At 47.5% G+C, this 21,450-nt stretch overlaps 4 protein-coding genes across 5 annotated transcripts; all 4 read left to right on the plus strand.

Moving 5' to 3' along the window:
* The first annotated feature begins 6,049 nt into the window (after positions 1-6,049).
* On the plus strand, positions 6,050-9,962 carry LOC136495152 (vacuolar cation/proton exchanger 2-like). 2 transcript variants are annotated; one of them, XM_066491154.1, is made up of 11 exons: positions 6,050-6,639; positions 6,850-6,920; positions 7,051-7,079; positions 7,188-7,384; positions 7,474-7,686; positions 8,141-8,266; positions 8,413-8,529; positions 8,612-8,665; positions 8,809-8,925; positions 9,050-9,143; positions 9,556-9,962. In XM_066491154.1, exons 1-11 carry the CDS (start codon positions 6,349-6,351, stop codon positions 9,567-9,569), a joined length of 1,323 nt encoding a protein of 440 aa, XP_066347251.1. In that variant the 5' UTR covers positions 6,050-6,348; the 3' UTR covers positions 9,570-9,962. The 2 variants fall into 2 exon arrangements, with proteins under 2 accessions (XP_066347251.1, XP_066347254.1); XM_066491157.1 differs by having other exon boundaries at positions 9,559-9,962.
* Positions 9,963-11,017: 1,055 nt separating this feature from the next.
* On the plus strand, positions 11,018-11,434 carry LOC136464046 (glycine-rich cell wall structural protein 1.0-like). The gene has a single exon (XM_066463015.1). It carries the CDS (start codon positions 11,018-11,020, stop codon positions 11,432-11,434), a length of 417 nt encoding a protein of 138 aa, XP_066319112.1.
* Positions 11,435-12,176: 742 nt separating this feature from the next.
* Positions 12,177-15,757, plus strand: LOC136495173 (uncharacterized). Its single transcript, XM_066491166.1, has 2 exons — positions 12,177-14,015; positions 15,305-15,757. Exons 1-2 carry the CDS (start codon positions 12,316-12,318, stop codon positions 15,309-15,311), a joined length of 1,707 nt encoding a protein of 568 aa, XP_066347263.1. The 5' UTR covers positions 12,177-12,315; the 3' UTR covers positions 15,312-15,757.
* Positions 15,758-16,307: 550 nt separating this feature from the next.
* On the plus strand, positions 16,308-18,430 carry LOC136495185 (glucan endo-1,3-beta-glucosidase 5-like). The gene has a single exon (XM_066491172.1). The coding sequence runs from the start codon at positions 16,577-16,579 to the stop codon at positions 18,272-18,274; it is 1,698 nt and encodes a 565-aa protein (XP_066347269.1). The 5' UTR covers positions 16,308-16,576; the 3' UTR covers positions 18,275-18,430.
* Positions 18,431-21,450: the final 3,020 nt, after the last annotated feature.

A 21,450-nucleotide genomic window follows, 5' to 3' on the forward strand; every position in this document is an offset into this window, starting at 1 on the left:
CAGAAAATGACTTCTTCGCTAAGTTGCTATCTGAATCGAAGCCCAAGTGAGAATAGAAGCATACCAAATAATAACCCGATATTATGCTTTCATGATGTATCGCAGAAAGATAATTTTCAAAAGGGTCAATATCTAGGGACGGGGTGACCGAAACTAGCTTTCAGCGTTTCACTCTGTGGGGGCAAGAGTGGGCATTAGTGGAACAGCACCAAACTGAGATGCAACATTGTCAGGAGCATATTTAGACCCCGTTCGCTTCGCTGAAAAAACAAGCTGAAACACTGTTTCGGCTGATTTGTTGTAAGAGAAAAAACACAAAACAAGCTGAAAAAGACAGATTATTATCATCAGATCCGCTCATCATTCATCGACGCCCCTCCATCATTTTTCACCTCTCTCCGGCTGATCTCGCTAACCCCACTACACAACCACAGGATCCGCTCGCCACGTCATCAAGATACTTGGGGCCCGCATGGGTACGTCTGCAGGTACGAAGGGAAAGAGCTGTCTGAATTTTTTGTTTTTTAACTCTTTTTTTTGAAAAAAATTCACAAATATGCCCTTCGAGGTATGATTTTAAAATCTGTACCCTTAGCTCGGCGTCATCGTTGCTGGCGCCGAGCTTACACATCTCGGCGCCATAGATTTTGACGCGTAGGTCTTGGGCTCGACGCAGACGTGGCGGTGACTTGGCAGACAGCTTGGCGAAGTAGATCCTGGTGTCGAGCTTGGCGCCGTAGATCCTGATGCCGAGGTGGTGTTTTAACCCGGCCCCCAACCTTCCTGCCCGAGCCTTCTTCCTCTTCTTTCTCCTCCCTCTCGGGTTTTTCTCTCCCCACTTCGCCCTACCTCACGAATCGGCATATTGGACCTTAGAAACTTTGATTTGATCCGTAGATCTTCGAGAGCAAGGTACCTCGCTCCCTCCTAATTTTTTTCACATCGATTCAGTATATATTAGTCGGATTTTTCAACTTAAGAATCGTCATTACTTAAGGTTTCATGAAATTTTAATATTTATATTATATAACCGTCGGATGCCAAGACGTGAAAAATCTAGCAAACCAAGGTAACCTCAGCACATGTTGTTATATTATGGGTTCATTGTTGTTCGATTAAATGAGAACCCCTAGGTGTAGGGTTTAATGTTAATTGATTTTGGTTCTTAGAACGAAAATGGCTAAATTGTAGTTATGTCCGGATGATCGGAAATGCCTTCGATCGATTGCCTCTGCCTAGTGGTGTTCCAGTGCCCATGTGCTTTTGCAGCGATCCTTGCAAGGTAGCCAAGTCCGATGAAGAGGACACGTATCGGCAGAGGTATTGGATGTGTTCCAATTTTGCGTTTGAGCCTACAGTTCATCAGTGCCGCATTAATAAGATGGTGAGAAATTAATGTTTGTGTCATATATCATCTTGCATGATTTTTTTGTTTTGTAACAATTGCATTTTTTGTAGAACCCTCTACCGCTCTGTGATTTTGAGTAGTGGATCGACACTGAGATCAAGCCTAAAGATAAGAAATGGATGCAGAAACTGTTGCGGTGGGAGGTAGAGGACAAGGAGATGATGAAGAAGAAATGTGGAGAGGAGGCTGCAAAAAAGGAGCACAAGGAAGAGGAGGAAAGGAGGCGTGTTGCTGCATACAGGGAGGAGAGGGAGAAGAAGCTTGAGCATGCACACTGAGCGAAAGCAGCGATAGAGGAGAATCTTGATGCCCTGAGGAAGAGAAAGTGGCCTCATTGCACTCAGTAGTATCCATGATTTGCTAGTTCTATGGTTTATTCATTAACAATGTTGTCTACTGTCGGCACGTACTTCTAGTATTATTGTGTTGTTTTAATGTGACATAGTATTGGACTTTTTATTATGTAGTTATTTTCATTATTCGTGGTCATAATATTCTGTATAATATTGCGGACGTAGTGAAATATGATCGCGTGCTGCAAACAAAACCTAACGAAGTAGGGCATTATATAATTCAACACACAAAACACATGAAATAGCATGTGAGAACATGTACCGAACTAGGATACAAAGTTCCTTCGACTAAACCTAACATGCCTTAGGTAATTAAACCAAACAACAAACACATGGATGCATTTTGGCCACTCTTCTTTCCGTTCATCGTATTCTCTTAGTGGTGCCTCTTTGGTGAAATCACTTTTGCTCTCAAGTGGAACGTCTCATAAAGAGCTTCCTCAACGGTCCTGATAATTATCCTAACCTTCATGTTGGGTTCTCCCTGCAATATTCCCATGAACCGCTAGGCAATGAGGGTAGATGTCAACTATCGATGCTTTAGTGTCAGCACATGGTCAGCACAATTGTGTGGCCCAACAACTTTTATGATCTTACACTTTCCGGTGACCTTTTGCTTCCTTGCACAAACCCTCCATGGGTAGCGTTTCTTGTCACACATAACTGTGTAACGGCGCTCCGCATATGAATGCAAGACCTTATAAGACCTCTTTCGTATCACTACAAACGTCTACAACCACCTCTTCAATGCAGGGAGGTCCACGAATACCCTCCCATTCTCAATTACCATGTTAGGGCCAGCCTTAGAAGCTTCTAAGAGCTCATCATCACGTCCTTCTGCACACGCCTGATCGGAATGAGCAAGATCACTGAACTCGTGAACTCTTAGATCACGATGGCCGGGAAAGATATGCCTCAGCATCTCAACATCACTCTCTGTCAGCTCTCCAACAGGATGGTCATCATTAGAATCAAGAGCCCTTGCCATCTCATATGGCTCCGAATCATTCATAATTTCAACACTATTGGAACCACGGAATCCATCTCTACAGAGCACTTGCGCAGCAACAGTGGACACATCCACATTGTTAGGAATGTCCACGACAACATAAGTAAAAAATGAGGAAAGAATGAAAAATTGGATTTAAGGAATAGGGTAAGCTCCCAATAACCATGCGAATAAGACACTTACTTGGATGATTTTGTGTCAAAGGGATCTCATGAGGAGGATCTGCCACAACATCATGAGTCTGACAAGCATCTCCATCTAGCATATTGGGGGCAGATTGAGCATCAAGAACCATGGGTACAACCTCCACATCCATATCAGGTTCCGAGACGGAAGGGTCAAAGTGTGCCTACTGACCTATTGATGGAGAAAACCCATGAGGGATGGGATCAACTAACACCCGATGCACAACGACGTCCAAACTTTGGAAGTGGCACTTTATAAGCCGATCTCACATAGTTCTCCGACTAGTCTACACATCTAATTAGGATCATCTTTCTAAGGATGTTGGGAGGGAAACCTAGGTGAAGTATATCCTCCACTGCAATGCCATCATCATCATCAACTCCATAGCAATGTAGCTCCTCCCGAGCCCTTGCAATCAACTCACTAAACGGTGGCTTCTCATTGAATAACACCGGCACGCTTTGCATCTCAACAAACTCAACATATCCATAGCGATCTCTTTCCACGGTGCCTCCATGATATATGCTCACTAGATTGTCCATCTAGTAGTTCAAACAAAAATTAAAATACAGTTCGTTTAGTCCAAAGTAGCTGCTATATATTACCTCTCTAATAGATACTAACCAACTACACCCTAAATAACTATGTCACTAGCTATTAACTATATTTATCTCACTAACTAAGTCAACTAGCTATCTAATAACTATATCTATGTACCTATGTCACTAGCTATCTAACTATATTTATCTAACTATATCTATCTCACTAACTAAATCAACTACCTACATCATGTCATTTACTAGAAACTACCAAATAATCAAAGTAGCACTACAATTCAAGCTAACTAAGTACCTACATTGCATATTAAAAAATTTTACCTGTCCAAGTCAATGCAACGATGCGACGCGGGCGCTGGCGGCCGGGGCTACACGCTGCGGCGACGGTGCGGCAGCGCTGGTTCGGGGAGCGATTGAGTGAGAGAGGAAGAGAGAAAGAAAGAGAGGGCTCATACATAAGACAGGGCTTAGCCCCAATAACCACGGCGCTAAGCTCGGCGTCAAGATCTACGGCATCAAGCTTGGCGCCAAGCTCAGCGCCAGGATCTACAGCGCCAAGATGCATGTCAAGTCACCGTCACGTCTGCGTCGAGCCCAAGACCTAGGCGCCAAAATCTATGACGCCGAGACGTGTAAGCTCGGCACCAGCAACGATGGCGCCGAGCTAAGAGTCCAGATTTTGAAATCATACCTCTAGGGACATATTTGTGAAATTTAAAAAAAACTAAAAACAAAAAATTCGGAAGAGTCGTGGCCCCGTGCTGGCCAGTGGCCACCACCTTCTCGCCTTCTGCCCATGAACACATGGCCTATTTGGATAGAAGCCTAGAGGACTTGCTTGGCAAAACATGTTGCTTGGAAGTTGCCTGGAAATTCGATGAAATCTACCTAGCTAGGCAATGTAGAAGATGTTGCGTTTGGTTGGAAGCCTCTACATGGAATGCTAATAAAAGATATAATACCATTTTAAAACATACACGATTAAAAAAATAAAACCATCCATATATTTTATCAATTAACAATATATTTTAAATTATAGATAAATTTAATAGTTTTCCTAGCTATTTAAAAAATGTCACAAGGAAAGATGTATGAGGAACAAAGATAATTATAATTACACTGTATACACGATGCTAGTGTAGATTTATTGGTAGAGAACCGAAAAGAAGAACGTAATATGTTTTAAAAAAAACGTAATCTGAACTTCTGATTAGTTCAGGTTTATTGGTATACGTCTTTTTTCGTGGAATTTCGTGTATACAGTACCAACTAATACAAAGAATAGCAGTAAATAAAACAACAAGTGATTAGACGGGTGATTAGTCCAGACAAGCCAGTAGCTGCACCCCATGTGACCGTTGTCGTATGCCTGAGACTGTCTCCAATAAGAAGACCTAAACGTAAAATTGGTGTCGCACAGTATATTTACATATCAAAATCACGTTCCAACAGAAGACCCATACAAAGAACCCATTTTGGGTCCGACGCCGGCAAGAAGGCAAAAAAGCGTCGTCGAGGAGAGACGACGCAAAAATCTTGCGCCCGTGGTGGTGGGTGTCACCGCGCCAGGGGAGGGGGTGCGCTCGCCCTAGCGCCGCCGGCCGAGAAAGGGGCTCCCGCGCCTGTGTCGGGGGGCGGGCACGCACACGCCCGGTCGCGGCTGCGGACACCGTCGAGGCCTGGCCGCACCGGAGCGCCGGCGAGCGAGCACCGCGGGGGGCTGGTGGAGAGAGAGAGAGACGCACGGCCGTCGCTTGGATCCGGGGGCCACCGCCGCGCGCCCTGGATCTCGCCGGCCGCGGGTCAAGAGCTCGTCGGCGGGGCCTCTGCTCGGCGGGGAGGGAGGGAGAGCTTGACGCCCAAGCCGTGCAGGACGCGCCGGCCACGCCGCGCAGGCTCGCTCTGCTGGCCGCGCTGCGCCCTCGCTGGCCGCCACCGTGCGCTAGCCCCGCGCTCGCCGGCCGCCACTGCTGCACTCGCTTGCGCCGCTGTCCCCGCGTGCGCTCGCTCCACTGGCCCTGCGCGCGCTCCACTGGCCCTGCGCGCTAGCCGGCCGCCACCGCTGCGCTCGCTTTGTGGTTGGGAGAGAAGTACAGAACGAGAGGAGAGATTTGGGGCTTGCTACACGGGGCCTCCGTTGGAGAGATGAAGTTATGGGTACGTAATCTTTTTACTGTGCATTACCTAAAATATGAAATAGGTCTTAGATTTGGGTTCACATTGTTGGAGTCAGTCTGAGCCTGGGGGCTGATGCCTGGGGCAGGTTAGCTCGTCAGGGCTGCATCCAAATACCGCACAGGCCAGTCACGCTACATGCCAGCATCTTCTACCCAGTTTCAATCCAAACACGCCCGCAGAGCGGCGCGAGCAGGGCCAGCTGCCAGGCCAGGCTTTGCGCCCTGATACGTGGGCCCAGCAAGATCCGGGCCCGCCCACCTGGCGTACGGCCCGGGCCCACCTCGAAGCACCCAGGCCAGGCTTTGCGCCCTGATACGTCGTGCTCGTGCCGTGCCCGGCGCATCGGCCTCTCCTCGTCCTCGCGCATTTCTCCTCCTCCTCGCTCCTCCCTCGCCGGGCGCATTTCTCCGTGCCGTGAACGGAAGATTCGATCACCAGTTCGGCGCCGCGCGTCCGAAACCCCAACCCAACCGCGCTGCCCATCCGCCGCCTCCTGCCCTCCTCCTCCTCTCCGCATTTGGTGTGGCGATCCTGATCGAACCGCCTTCACCACCCCAGTGCTCGTCGCGTACTCCGCTCTGCGGAGGAAGGCGGGCGTCTCTGCGTTGTTGCGCGGATCCGCCGGCGCGGTCCTTGATTCGGGCCGCGGCCTCGCAGATGATGGTGGCGGAGAAGCCGGCGCTGGGGTTCCAGCAGGCGCACGCGGAGGGGGACGAGCTGGAGCTGGCGTCGCCGGAGGGCTCGCCCGCGCCGCCGCCCCGGAAGATGCACTCGCTGGACTTCGAGCACATCGGCTCGCTCGCCGCCGTGGCCGAGTCGCTCGCGCCCGGGAGCAGGTGGCGGAGGGCGCTCACCAGCGTGCGCGTCGTCATCTTCCAGGCCAAGATCAACGTGCTCCTCCCCTTCGGCCCGCTCGCCATCATGCTCCACTATCTCTCCGGAACGCACGTAAGAGCTAGCACCGGCCCCGCACTTCGTTTCCAAATCTAACTTTTTTTCTTCTTCTTTTCGCTTACGCAGTGCACGTACATTTTCTACTTTCGTCGGCTCGTTCCGCGTTTGAATCTTTACTGTCAAGTTCATCATTTAAAGTTGCAAGTACTCATAAGCTGACACCTTCCCTTTTCTGTTTGCTTCCATAAAATGCGAGCTCCACAGCAAGGATGGGTTTTCCTTTTTAGCTTAATCGGCATTACCCCGTTGGCCGAGAGATTGGGATATGCAACTGAGTAAGTGTCAACAAGATGATAACTTTAGTTCCCAGTTATTTCTTATGCTAGTAGTAATTAAGATTCAATTCTCCCGTCCTATATACATTTTCTATGTCCTAATGGACGCTACTTTATTGCACATGTGCAGGCAACTTGCTTGCTACACTGGCCCAACTGGTATGTTCTTCGGTCCCATACTGTGCTATCTTTCCTACGCAAATCTTAGCTTCAGCATCTGCTTAGTATTTAGTAAAGATGTAAACTTTTCTTTTGATCTAATTGCAGTTGGGGGGCTACTAAATGCTACATTTGAAAATGCAACGGAAATGATTATATCAATATATGCACTGAAAAATGGGATGATTCGAGTCGTCCAGCAGTCACTCCTAGGCTCAATATTGTCAAATATGCTGCTGGTTCTTGGGTGTGCTTTCTTTGCTGGTGGTCTTGTACATTCTAACAGGGACCAGGTCTTCAACAAGGTAGTCTATTTAACAAATCTGGTTTTCCTAAACAATTTTTATATTAAAGACTTGCTGTAGTTTCTATTGACTTGATTTTATCATTGCAGGCATCAGCTGTTGTAAACTCAGGACTACTGTTGATGGCTGTCTTAGGCCTTATGTTCCCAGCAGTGCTTCACTTCACACATTCAGAAGCACAGTATGGAAAATCTGAAGTAGCTCTCTCAAGGTTTAGTAGCTGCATCATGCTTGTGGCCTATGCTAGCTATCTATTTTTTCAACTAAAGAGCCACCGCAGTATGTACAGCCCAATTGGTGATGTAAGTAGCTTAACACTAAATCTTTGCAAACATTGGAAACTGGAAAACCAAAAAAAAAAAATGCATAAGGATATGAGTTCATTGACTGCACAAAAAAACGTGGGTCACTTCTCTTTGTAATAAAATGATTATATTTGTCGGGGACTATGCTTTGTTAGAAGTCTGGATCAGGTTGATATAGGTAAGCTGTAAAGCATGGCACATGATAAATGTAATAATGCAGTTAACAAGAAAGACTAGCAAGATATTTGGTTCTCCTGATTTTTCTTTTACTATGGCCACATCCATTTACAAAATGCAATCATCAGAAACATTTTAGTTAATCTTTATCTAGGACATTTATAACACATCCTAGCAAGTGAGAACATCAAACATAAATATAATCATTTCATATATTTCATTACACTTTTGTGATATGCACACTTCAAATTCGAATTTCTACTTGCCACAACAGGAAGAAGAAGCTACTGAGGAGGATGAGGATGAAAAGGAGATAACACAAGGGGAGGCTATCTGCTGGCTTTTTATATTGACTATTTGGATTTCAATACTCTCAGGGTACCTGGTTGATGCCATTCAGGTACTGAAGAGCTTGCTGACAATTACATTCCTCTGTTCTCTCCCTCTTGTTAGTAATAACTAGAAAAGAGGACCAAATATATCTCTATTTTACCTCTATATAAATTTCTTTTTCTTGAACCATGCTTCTTCAACATGTCATAACAGGGTGCGTCTGAATCATTAAACTTGCCAGTAGCCTTTATTAGTGTTATTCTGCTTCCTATTGTGGGGAATGCTGCTGAACATGCGAGTGCCATTATGTTTGCCATGAAAAACAAATTGGTAATTGTTACTCCTTTCTTTTCACCTTTTGCAATTTTGACAATGTGAATTCGTCTTTAGCCTCATTTTCCCATAATGACAGGACATTACATTGGGAGTTGCGATAGGATCATCAACACAGATCTCCATGTTTGTGGTAATAATACTTACTGCACCAGATACAACTACCCAGCTCTGGTTTTATAAATTCTTTTGTCATTAGCCAAATCGTGTTTTTAGTCAGTAGATATCATCTTTTTTTTAATAATTTCCTCTGTTATTTTTTCCCACGATCTGCAGATTCCATTCTGTGTGGTAATTGGCTGGATGATGGGGAAAGAAATGGACTTGAATTTTCAACTGTTTGAGACAGCGACTCTCTTTATAACTGTACTAGTGGTGGCATTCATGCTACAGGTATGCTTACAAAAAAAAAAGCAACATCTATTTCCCTTTGTATATGAAGTTACTACCACGGGCTGTTTTGCAGCCTATTTTTTAGTTGTAATATTTTACATTTTATTATATATGTTTTTTCCAGGAAGGCACATCAAACTATTTTAAAGGCCTTATGCTCATCTTGTGCTACCTCATAGTTGCTGCAAGCTTCTTTGTCCATGTAGATCCTGATGCAAGTAAGTATATTGTTTATTGCTTTGTTAGATGCATGAGAGCAAACTGGATCAAAATTGATGGGTTGGTGGAAATGCAAGAACTTAACCATTTGGATTAAAAAAATCAGTCAGACTATTTCTTTATTTCCTTACCATAAAGGACCATAACTGTGGAAATTAATTATCCCATTTGTAACTAACATATTCAATATATGATATCGTTGTCAATAGACATGATCGTTTCAACTTAGGATGTTTTCGTTCAAATTCTGCTATCTATAACACAAACTCAACAGACTGAACTAAGACAAATCTTCAATTGAATCTGGTGGATTGTCTAGAAAACAAAATGCTTAATTTCAAGGCGTCTTAGGTTATTTGCTTTGCATTTATTCATCTGCATCTCCTAACAATCTGCTTGGTTGGCCTGAAGCAGGTGAGAACTAAGTGACAAATCTACAGACAGTATATCTGTGAAATGAATGGAGAGGCTACGACCTAACTGCAGAGTTAGCAAATAGCATTGCCTGCGTAGATGAGGACCTGCCAGAGTCCTGAATTTGGAAGCAACTTGTGGGCAGAATCCCGCACCAAAGGTTTAACTTGGGGCTCAAGATTACAAGGAGCTGATGCAGCTTTTTTAGGATAGCAACAGCATCGCCCTGTTGAGGAACTGTAACTTTATGTGATGATCACAAAAATTACCATTGCATTTGTTCAAGCTTCACGTGCCACAGTTTTTATGTTGTTGTGATGTTACTGCTGGTAGGTACGACGATATTAGACCTATCGGTAAGGTCGTTGATCTGAACGAGAAGCTTGCTAATGTACAATTCAGGGTATGGGTCAGTAAACACTGAACTGTCTGGCAGGAAATTTTTGTTTTTACATTGTTTTTTTTTTGTTTTCTACAAAAATATATTTTTTTTCTGTAAAAAATACATATGTTGGCATATGCCACAGGTTTTGGTTTTTATTACGGCCGAGACAACCGATGGTAACAACGTGACGACCGCCTTTTGAAACAGCAGGATGTGTAAAAACGGCAGGTGCCTCTTGTCTTTTACAATGTGTAAACCAAAATGTTGTGCTTGTTCTAGAAGATTTATTTTTTATGCACGGTTCGTAGTCGATTTTTTTACTAAGAAATGTTTGATCTCCCACAGTATTTGTTTGCGTTACTTTTATGCAGGGTACCTTTCATGCTATAATGCTATAAGCATGAAATAAAGTTGCGTTTACCTTTTTTTTTTCCGGTTATAGTATTTGGTTATGAGATAAGAGGCAAACAAATATGTTACTGCCATATATCATTTTGACATGACGCGATTACGAAATTGCTTGGCTTGTATTCTTTTCTTTACTAATCCATGTAACTTGTGTGTGTTAAATTTGTTTGTGGTTGAGGTTGCAGCTTGCATAGAATAGACATGTCATTCCTAATACCGAGTACACATATCATTTGCATGATCGTTTGAAAAGAGACATAACATTTGAGAATATAACCTATGGGCGTCCCAACGGGGATCAAATAGCTACCTCAGCCGCTCAGGAACAATTTCACTGGACGGAGAAGGGAGAAAGCAGCGTGCGTGCGAGTACGTATGCATTAGTTAGTCTTGCACATGTCCCAAGAAAACTCCTCTCTCAACTGGCCCTGGGCGTTCGGTTCTAACGAACGTTTTTGAAGAAGTTCGGTTCTCAGAAAACCAGTATCGATCGGTTCTAAAAAAACATGGAACCGAACAAGTTCGATATCGGTTCTTTCGGTTCGGTTCTGAGTAGAACCGAAAAACCGAACAGTACCTAAAATAATTGAAGTGACACATACATTCAGATCTTGAATAAAATCTTGAATCATATCTGTCAACAAAATACTTACATTGCAGGAGGCAATGGATGTAGCCGTCTTGGGGTGGAGGGCGCTAGTGAGTGGTGACGTGCTGACTGCGGACCGAGAGGGCTTTGCGAGCTTGGGCTGTGGCGGGTTGGCAGCGCCGGCGGCCGGCGGGGATCCCGCAGGCGCAGCGCAGGGGCAGCAGGGCAGGGCGGCACCACGGGCAGGCAGGGGCGCAGGGCGGATGCACCGGACCGTCAGGGCAGCCGCGCGCGGCGGCGGCGCGGGTGGGCGGGTGGGGATGCTGCGGCGCGGGTGGGGATGCGGCGCCGGACTGGGGAGGCCGAGAGGGCACGCCGGGAGGATGCAGGGGGGCGCCGGGAGGGTGCGCCGGCCGCCGTGGCAGGCGCGCGGGTGGGGATGCAGCGTGGGTGAGGAGGCCGGGAGGTCTCGGGGTGGAGACGGGAGTGGCTAGGGTTACTCGCTCGGGGTCAAGGCGTCAAGCAGTAGTTCAAGCTGGGCCTTACTGGGCCTCCGGTTCTTCGGTTAACCGAGGGGAGGAACCGATTTAACCGAACAAAGTTCGGTTCCTAAGAACTGAGAACCGAACAGGTAACTGAAATTTTGGTTCGGTTCTCGATAAAATTTGCCCAGAGCTATTCTCAACCCACATGACTCAGCGATCAAGTGTTGTTTTTTTTATTATTTCTGGAGATGACCTTCTCGACACCCTATGTACAAACATGTTTCCACAACTTTGCACGGCCATAATGTGAGATATTACCATCATGAATGCAACATACATTAATGCCATATATTGGTGCTGGTTGCATATTATGTTTTTTTGTTGCGAAAAGTTCTTAAAACACATTTACATAGTTAGAATACTTTGGACAATTTCTATATTTTTGGTTTTTTTTCATTTTGATGAAGCTAAATCTATCTTTTAAGCATCTAAAGATATTTTTATGAGCTCTAAATATATTATAACGTATATCTCTAGATTTTTTTTCAAAAACATCATCAAGTATTTATCGTATTTTTTTACTAAAAATGACAAACACCTCTTCAAAATCACTTCAAACCAATTGAATGGTTTTGAAAGTTCAGGTGTAAGATATCTGGTTTTATAGTTTTAAGAAAAAAAATCAGACTATAAATAATGGTTCAGAGCTCTAAAATAGATTTTTCCCCCCCCAAACCTACAGAACGGCCCATCTCACCTCCTTGGAGTGGCCCAGCTCGCTCGCTCTTGCCTTCGCGAACTCGCGAGGAGTCGCGGCGGTCTCGTCATCAACGATTCCAAATACAAACTCCCACAAATTCAGCAGAAACCCTAGCCCTAGATCCCCCACCATGGATCTGCTCCAGTCCTACGCGCCGGACGACGCCTCGTCTCCGGTGGACTCGGCCGCCGCGTCCTCGCCGGAATCCTCGCCACTCCGCCTTCCGTCCAAGTCCGCCGCCCCCGCCGTCGACGACACCGCGCTCGCGCTCTCCTCCGCCGCCCGCCCGCTCGACCCCTCGCTCCACCTCGTCGCCTTCAACCCCACCGCCGACCAGCTATGGGCTCCCATCCTCGGGCCCCAGCACCCCCACGCCCCAATATCCTCCGCCTCCGGCAACCGCAACCACAAGCTCGGCCACGTTGAGGACGCCGCGGTCCTGCCATTCCTATTCGACGAGCAGTACAACACCTTCCACCGTTTCGGCTACGCCGCCGACCCCTCCGGCCTCCACATCGTCGGCGACGCCCAGCCGCAGGCGCCCGAGCCCGACACCGTCTACAACCTCGCCCCCTCCGAGCACAAGCGCCGCCGCCTCCTGGCCAAGGCGGACAACCAGGAGGAGCCCGCGCCCCCGGAGGCCAAGAACCCCTCCTCCGAGGAATGGATCCTCCACAACAAGCAGAGTCCCTGGGCTGGGAAGAAGGAAGCGCCTCCCGCGGAGCTCACCGAAGAGCAGAGGCAGTATGCGGAGGCGCACGCTGCCAAGAAGGCCGAGAAGGAGGCCCGCGGCGAAGGGAAGAGCGAGAGGACAGAGGTTGTGGTCAAGACTACTTTCCACGGCAAGGAAGAGAAGGACTACCAGGGACGCTCCTGGATCACACCGCCAAAGGATGCCAAGGCCACCAACGACCACTGCTACATCCCCAAGAGGTGTGTGCACGAGTGGGTCGGTCACACCAAGGGAGTCTCAGCTATCAGGTTTTTCCCAAAGTATGGACATTTGCTGCTGTCTGCAAGTATGGATTGCAAGATTAAGATCTGGGATGTTCTTGGGTCACGGACTTGTATGCGTACTTATATGGGGCACTCAAAGGCGGTAAGGGATATATCATTCTCCAATGATGGAACTAAATTCTTGAGTGCTGGGTATGACAGGAATATACAGTACTGGGATACTGAGACAGGGCAGGTGATCTCGACCTTCTCAACTGGGAAGGTCCCATATGTTGTGAAGCTCAATCCTGATGAGGATAAGCAGCATATTCTTCTTGCCGGAATGAGTGATAAGAAGATTGTGCAATGGGATATGAAGTCAGGGCAGATTACGCAAGAGTACGATCAGCATTTAGGGGCTGTGAACACCATAACTTTTGTGGATAACAACAGGAGATTTGTGACCTCGAGTGATGACAAGTCTCTTCGTGTGTGGGAGTTTGGCATCCCTGTGGTGATTAAGTATATTAGTGAGCCGCACATGCACTCAATGCCATCAATTGCACTGCATCCCAACTCCAATTGGCTGGCAGCGCAGAGTTTGGACAATCAGATACTGATATACAGCACCAAGGAGAGGTTTCAGCTTAATAAGAAGAAGAGATTTGCTGGCCATATTGTGGCAGGTTATGCTTGTCAGGTGAACTTCTCACCTGATGGGAGGTTTGTGATGTCTGGTGATGGTGAGGGTAGCTGCTGGTTCTGGGACTGGAAAAGCTGCAGGAGATTTAAGACTTTGAAGTGCCACAACGGAGTTTGCATTGGATGCGAGTGGCATCCATTGGAAACTAGCAAGGTTGCAACCTGTGGATGGGATGGTGTAATTAAATACTGGTAAGTTGATCACACAACCATGCATGCTCCTTTCAATTGGAACCGCTGCTTTTAATTGCTCTGTAACTATTCAGAGGTCTTTCTTGTTATTAAGAGTAGTATTTTCTGTTGAGTACTTACTGAAACTTTCAGGCTCACAATGCATTTAGAGAATTAAGATTACTGACTTAATCTCATCCATGGTGCTCTTGCAAAAGTTGTCCTGAGATTTTTATGAACTAACTAGGGATTTTATTATTTCATATTACAGGTTATGGTAAATATACACTCTTTGTATATGCTTGATTTGATCTATACTATATTAGTTTTGTTTGCACAAGAGTTCCTTTAGTTAGTCACAAACACGGCAAAGGAGTAGTAGGATACATATTTGATTATGGTTTACATGCAAAACTTGCACCAAGAGGCTAGATTACTGATGGTAGTGTTTTTCTTTCTGTGTGCCCTAAATGTGGTTTCAAACACTGTGCTTCCCTGAACTGTATAATGTCTATTCTTATTGCTGATACTTGTGGTCACCCTGCACTCTTTTGCCCAGTACTTTATTTTCTAAGAGGTGTGGATATCAGTAGTTTCTTGTGCTAGTGAAGTTGTGATGGTGATTAATTGGTTACAGTGTTATTTCTACTTTACACTATCATATTTCTTCTCTCAAAGATGTGATAAACCTGGACATGCATTTAGAGTCATTCCTTCTAATATCTATTGCTGTTGCTTTGTTGCTTGTATTGTGGCATTAGTACAATTGACCAAAGGAATCACTTGTATGTTCCATATATTCTACTGAAAATAAATGCATATTATTTTCCATGATGTTTACAAGAATGGGTTAAATGGAAATTGAGCTAATGCTGTGTAGTTGTTCCTATATTTACTTTGGTTTGTTGCATTTTACTTGGCCCTATGGCAGTTGATACGTGCACCTAACTATCTTATTCATTGTTTGTTTCTTATGAGTTTGCCGACATGTAGAATCCAGCATGAATAATTTGTGGTTGAATTTATTATGTGTGAAAAAAATACATGTTTTATGTGACCTGCTTTTGTTACTGCTATAGAAAATATTTGCTTAAATGCCATATTTGTTAAATCGAAATTGTTGAAATAAAGAAGTTGAGAAAATGCTTTATCTATTGAGTAAGCTGTATCTCATTTGATGTGTTTGCTTGAGCAAGTTTACTATCTTGTTGAACCTTTAAAGCGCTCTTTGGTTCCCTTCTCTTTTTTTCCCCTGTTGTCTTTTGTATATTTATGATATGGCACTGACATTCTCTCTGAACAACTTGCAGGGACTGAAGTTTCGCAGGGAGATTGCTTGAGCTCCTGGGAGAGGTTTTGTAACAATCCAATTCACAAGGGCTGAATGTCAATGTATACTGTGAGTCAACATGGTCAACGAGAGAATCCCGGTTCAATGCAGGAGAAAAATGTTGTGTTTTTAATGTTACATATATGTGGGAGAAAAAAAGGGTGTTTTTTGGCTACCTTCAGTAGTGGATGCAGCCTGGAATGCAAGGGGGGCTTGCTTCTTCATCTTCTCTTCTTTATTCTTCTGTTCTTCCTCATACCTCTTCTTCCGGCGTTCCAGTCTGGATCGGATTTCACCCCTGCTGGCAGGGAAGGCACGAGCCCCACTGCTGGATCCACCCCTGGCTACCTTTGGGTTTGGTTCTGCCCTGCTAGATGTTCAAATGTACAATACTCGCACCAGATTCAAATTTTGGGTTGTATCTTTGCCATTAGCAACTTGTTTGTGGTTTCTGTTAATCCTGTTGCTTCCAACTTTTTAGCATCTGAGAGTTTGTTGTGTGGTACTCCCTCTAGTCCATTTTATAAGGTGACATGGTCTCTCAAATTGTATTTTCACCATTTATTTGTTTTATATATTATATATTTAGAATGTAAACCTATAATCATTGGATAGTACATTTGATTACAAATCTAACCTAATTAAGTTTGTATTATAATAGCTAAAATCATGCGTGGTTTTCCGTTGGTTAGTGTCCAAAGAAGGTTTTGGTCCTGTTATAGCAGTAATCTGATTGCTTGTACCATGTTTCAATTTTTGAAAAGGAAATTCAGATTGAAATACATTGCGATGGGGTTATTGTATTTGTGATTCAGGAACGATGGGTATCAAATTAGCTGATTCAGGAATCGTGATTTGAGTACGCAATTGATGGCTGAACTTGGAAACCTACTAACCTTACGCACATACACATGGGCCGGGAAGGAACAGAAGCTCCTCCACCGTTGTTGCACTGTGCGTCGATGTGGCAAGTCACGGCACCACGCAATCCTGCTGCCGTCGGTAAGACGTGGGAGGGGCCCTCCATCTCCGTCGTCGTTTCCTAAGCAAATAAAATAAAATAAAATAAAAATGATTCCCTCCTTTTCCTGGCTTCCAAGGTCAAAAACCACACGGGCGGGGCGGATGGATCACGCACACGTATCTTACACTTTCCACCTCCATGCGGTATCTGATCCCTTCTTTTCCTTGTCCTCCTCCAAACCCATCATCCTCCAAGTCCTCTTCTTAACACAAACTCCATTTTGTGTATATGCTTTCCCTTCTCGGTGCAAACACCATCCGGTCCGCCACCCTTGCGCGGTTCCGGCCGCCGACCCTATATCTTGGTCGTCATCAGTTCAGACCTGCAAACCCACCGGTGGCCGGTGCACATAACATAAAGACATACGCGGCAGCGCAGCACGTACGGTGGTGTGCCACAGTGCCAGTGATCAAGAAGATGGCGGCGGCGCTGCGTGCGCTGGCGGTGCTGCTGTGGGTAGCGGTGGCGTACCCCGTGGTGTTCCGTGCGCGGCCCGTGCAGGCGCTGGCGGCCAACTGGGGCACCCGCGTGCTGCACCCGCTGCCGGGGGACATCACCGTGCGCCTCCTGCGGGACAACGGCTTCGACAAGGTGAAGCTGTTCGAGGCGGACCCGAACGCGCTGCGGGCGCTGGGCCACTCGGGGATCCAGGTCATGCTGGGCCTCCCCAACGAGCTGCTCGCCTCCGTGGCCGCCAGCGTCAACGCCGCCGAGCAGTGGGTGATCCAGAACGTCTCCACCTACGTCTCCAAGTACGGCGTGGACATCCGCTACGTGGCCGTGGGCAACGAGCCCTTCCTCAAGTCGTACAAGGGCAAGTTCGAGGCGGCCACGCTGCCCGCCGTGCAGAACGTGCAGGCTGCGCTCGTCAAGGCCGGGCTCGCCAGGCAGGTGCACGTCACCGTCCCGCTCAACGCCGACGTCTACGAGTCCGGCGACGGCCGCCCGTCCTCGGGCGACTTCAGGCCCGACATCGCGGGCCTCATGGTCAGCCTCGTCCGCTTCATCCTCGACAACGGCGGCGTGCTCACCATCAACATCTACCCGTTCCTCTCCCTCGACGCCGACCCCAACTTCCCCGTCGACTACGCCTACTTCCCGTCCCCGGGGGCGCCGCCGTCGCAGGCCAGCGTGCAAGACGGCGGCGTGCTCTACACCAACGTCTTCGACGCCAACTACGACACCCTCATCGCCGCGCTCGAGAAGCACGGCCTCGGCGCCATCCCCGTCGTCGTCGGGGAGATCGGATGGCCCACCGACGGCGACAAGAACGCCAACGTCGCCAACGCGCAGCGGTTCAACCAGGGCCTCTTCGACCGCATCGTCGCCGGCAAGGGCACCCCGCGCAGGCCGCGGATGCCCGACGTCTACGTCTTCGCGCTGCTGGACGAGGACAACAAGAGCGTCGACCCGGGCAACTTCGAGCGCCACTGGGGCGTCTTCAACTACGACGGCTCGCCCAAGTACCCGCTCAGGCTCGCCAACGGGAGGTCCATCGTGCCGGCCAAGGGCGTCCGCTACCTCTCCAAGCAGTGGTGCGTGCTCCGCCCGGACGCCAGCGCCACCGACCCGGCCATCGCCGGCGCCGTCGGCTACTCCTGCGAATACTCCGACTGCACCAGCCTCGGTGCCGGATCCTCCTGCGGGAACCTCGACGCGCGCGCCAACGTCTCCTACGCCTTCAACCAGTTCTTCCAGGCGGCCAACCAGCAGAAGGCCGCCTGCAAGTTTAACAACCTCTCCGTCGTCACCACCACCAACCCGTCCCAGGGGACCTGCCGCTTCGAGATCATGATCGACACCGGCCACCACGAGCTCACCGGCAAGTCGCCGTCTGCCGCCCCTAGGGTGGCTTCGTCTTCTTCATCTTGGAGCGCCGTGCTACTGCTCGGCTTGGTCGGCCTTACTACTCTGGTCGTCTGGTGAGCGTGACACTGCAACGCAACGGCTAGAAACTAGTAGCTAGAAAGGCCGGCCCAATTCTTTAATTTTTCCAACTAAACGCTGATGGTAAATGTGCATTTGCCGTTGGGATTATTGGCGAAGGGTAGCTTCTGACCTTCTGTTACTAGCAAAGGGGATTCTTTCTGATGTACATATGCATGACAGAGATGTTGATATGCAATTTGGTTGGAATATGTGGACGTGTCCTCTGTTGATGTTTCCTGGATATATGGTTCGGATTTCAGAGGATATACATATGACTAATTCTGTGGCAGTAGTAGTGCTACATCTTCCCTGATAATTTTTGGACAATGATCAGAGACGAAATCAGAAAATTGATTGTCTTCAAAAGACACGGCTGAATGAACCATATACTGTTCGCTGGTCTGAAATCGGCGCTGGTTCGGCTGAAGCTGAATGGGCCGTCCGGCCCAGCCGTTCAGCTGCCCAGACCAGCCGTTTGGCTAGCCTAAATCAGCTCGCGCCCTCCTCACTCTCCCCCCTCTCGCATTCGCTCGCGCCGTTAGGGTTGCGCCGCTCCCACGCTCCCGCCGCCGACGCGGTGAGTTCTTCGCCCGCTAGCCCATTCCCGCCTCGCCGCCCGTCCGCCCGCTGTCCTTCTCCTGTCCACCTCCCCCCTCACCCCTGCCGGAGACGGAAGCCGCCATCCACCTGGCCCGTGTCACTGGATTCGGTGCGGCCTTGACCTACCAGATCCGCTGCGTCGCCCGCCCACCCGCTGTTCTTCTCCCGTCACCCCCTCTCCCTCCCCCCTGCCGGAGACAGAAGCCGACATCCACCTGGCCTGTGTCGCCGGATTCGGTGCGGCCTTGACCTACCAGATCCGTCGCGTCGTCCTCACCTTGTTGCTGGACAGATCCACCCCCTTCGTCGGCTATGGCCTCACCTCCGACCACTCCGATAAGTACCCGACTTGCTTCAACTTTCTGCCGGCTCCTCTGTTTGGTGTCGTTCCTAGATCTGACTTGGAGTCGTTGCATGTACATTAGATCTGTCATGTAGGTTTGGTGTCGTTCCCAGATCTAACTTGGAATCACATAAAGCTCTTATAGATTCACATGTTTGTCATGTAGGTTTGCTGTTTCCAAGTCTATATACTGGCACCGTCGTCAACAGCTTCGTGCTCCCCACCGGAATCCCCCCGGTACAACTTGCGTTCCAAGCGCCAGAAGCGAGAAATCAAGGCAAGTCCACAATTATGTCCATTCAATCTTGTTTGAGTTATTTCATTCAGTCCTTTAGTTTTTTTGCGGTACCGTTACTACGCCCAGCCACAAACGACAATAGCCCTTCCACGTTCCAGCAGATGCCTCCAAAGCGTACAACATGGACCGACGATGAAACCAAGCTATTGCTGGACCTCTGTCTTCAAGAGAAGGAAAAGTATAACTTCACTCAGCAGGGTCTCACCACGGCTGGCTGGAGCAACGTTTACACTAACTTCCCCAATTTTGATAAGAAACAGTGCAACAATAAGCTGCAGTAACTAAAAAGGCCTACCAGACATGGAAAGATGGACTGACAGCCACTGGCCTTGGGAGAAACCCACGTACAGGCGCCATTGAAGCTGAGAGTGAGTACTGGGAAACTCAAGAAGGTTCCTAGCCCATGAACTCGGTATGTTATCTTGTTAACAGTTCCGATTACATCGGCTATACTGTTTAACATTATGTCATCCTATTTTTTTGTTTATTTTTTGTAGGATGGTACTCAGGCAGAGGCACAACATGGTAGGCAACCTCGCTTCCTAGACCAATTGGAGGCGCTGTTTGGGGACCGCAACCGGAACACGGGCTGCTTCGTGTCTGCTGGTGGTATTCGGGACTCAACGCCCCCTGCTGCTTTCCGTCGGCTAGACTTAGGTGGGCCTTCCAGCAACCATTCTGGTTCGAAGAGGGACACCAGGGACCATGTTGTCAACAACCTAGAGAAGAAGAAGAATTGCAATGTGGGGGAGTACATTGCCCAGTAGTCTGACAGCATTGCTGCAAGGAGCGCATCAAGGGATAGGGAGCGGACCCATGAACAGGCGGAGGTGGACGAAGCTATGCAACTTTTATGATAAGATGGTGTGCCAGCCACTTCAGACATGTTCTTCGTGGCAACGGATTTGTTCAATAACTCAGTGCCCTGACGGGTGTTCAAGAACCTGCTAACAACCGAAGAACGTATGGCTTGGCTGACATTTCAAATGAACAAGGCCAACGAGTAGTTCAGCAGCTGTGATGTTGAATTTAATGTGAAGCAACGGTGGCATTTCAGTGTCGGCATTTATCATTTAGATTCGTTGTTGTCGTACTTGTGTTGAGGTTTCTGTCTTGTAACGGGGCATGTGGCCAAAAACCATGTGTCGTATTCTTTTTCCCGAACTCGTTATAAGTTGTTTGATGTGATGTATTTGTTTGAGTTGTTTGAGATTATTTGGTTCTTGAAGCTAACAAATATTTCATTGTTACCATATGCTTTAATTTGTTACTTGTGTTGCAGGTAAGTGTGGGACTGCTTGTAGAGGTACTCACTGAACGACGAGCTTGCAGGTGTGTATGCCTATTGCTAACTTCAATAATTTAGTCTTCTAAGACTCTAAAGCTTATTTTGGGCATAACAATAGGTGGCCTCGTGATTGTATTTCCTAAACTGGATGCAGTCATATTAGTTTTGTATCCAGTACACACCTTGTCTTGTTTACTATCTTTGCTACTGAGCTTCTTGCCATCAGTGAGAAGCCTATTAACTGGATCCAGTGGTACTGCCTATCTATTATTAGCTGTTATTTGTGCACATATTTCAATCTGTTATTTCACTCTGGGTGTATTCAACTTGCAGTTTAAATTTTATTTGTCCTTGGCAGCCTATTGGAACATGGACAACAGCGACGAGGAAAGCCAGAATTCAAGTGAAAACAGCTTCAACGAGATGGTGACTGCAACGATTGGTGCTGGTTTTGCATTTGTGCACATGCTGCATGTACCACCACAAGGTAACCATGTTATCCAAGTGCCTGAGCTTACTGGAAGACAGTGGGTAGACAAGCTGTTGTCCGACGCTGGTAGATGCTATGATAACTACCGAATGCGGCCTGAAAATTTGGTTAGGTTGCATAACATCCTATGTGATAGCTATGGGCTAACAGGTAG

This window comes from Miscanthus floridulus, chromosome 1 (genome assembly GCF_019320115.1).
Source record: "Miscanthus floridulus cultivar M001 chromosome 1, ASM1932011v1, whole genome shotgun sequence".
Classification (NCBI taxonomy): domain Eukaryota; kingdom Viridiplantae; phylum Streptophyta; class Magnoliopsida; order Poales; family Poaceae; genus Miscanthus; species Miscanthus floridulus.

Coding starts and splice junctions, on each gene's coding strand:
- LOC136495152 (XM_066491154.1), top strand. CDS start 6,349: ATGATGGTGGCGGAGAAGCCGGCGCTGGGGTTCCAGCAGGCGCACGCG. Junction 8,267..8,412: donor ACCTGGTTGATGCCATTCAG/GTACTGAAGAGC, acceptor ATGTCATAACAG/GGTGCGTCTGAATCATTAAA. Junction 8,530..8,611: donor TTGCCATGAAAAACAAATTG/GTAATTGTTACT, acceptor CCATAATGACAG/GACATTACATTGGGAGTTGC.
- LOC136464046 (XM_066463015.1), top strand. CDS start 11,018: ATGGATGTAGCCGTCTTGGGGTGGAGGGCGCTAGTGAGTGGTGACGTG.
- LOC136495173 (XM_066491166.1), top strand. CDS start 12,316: ATGGATCTGCTCCAGTCCTACGCGCCGGACGACGCCTCGTCTCCGGTG.
- LOC136495185 (XM_066491172.1), top strand. CDS start 16,577: ATGCTTTCCCTTCTCGGTGCAAACACCATCCGGTCCGCCACCCTTGCG.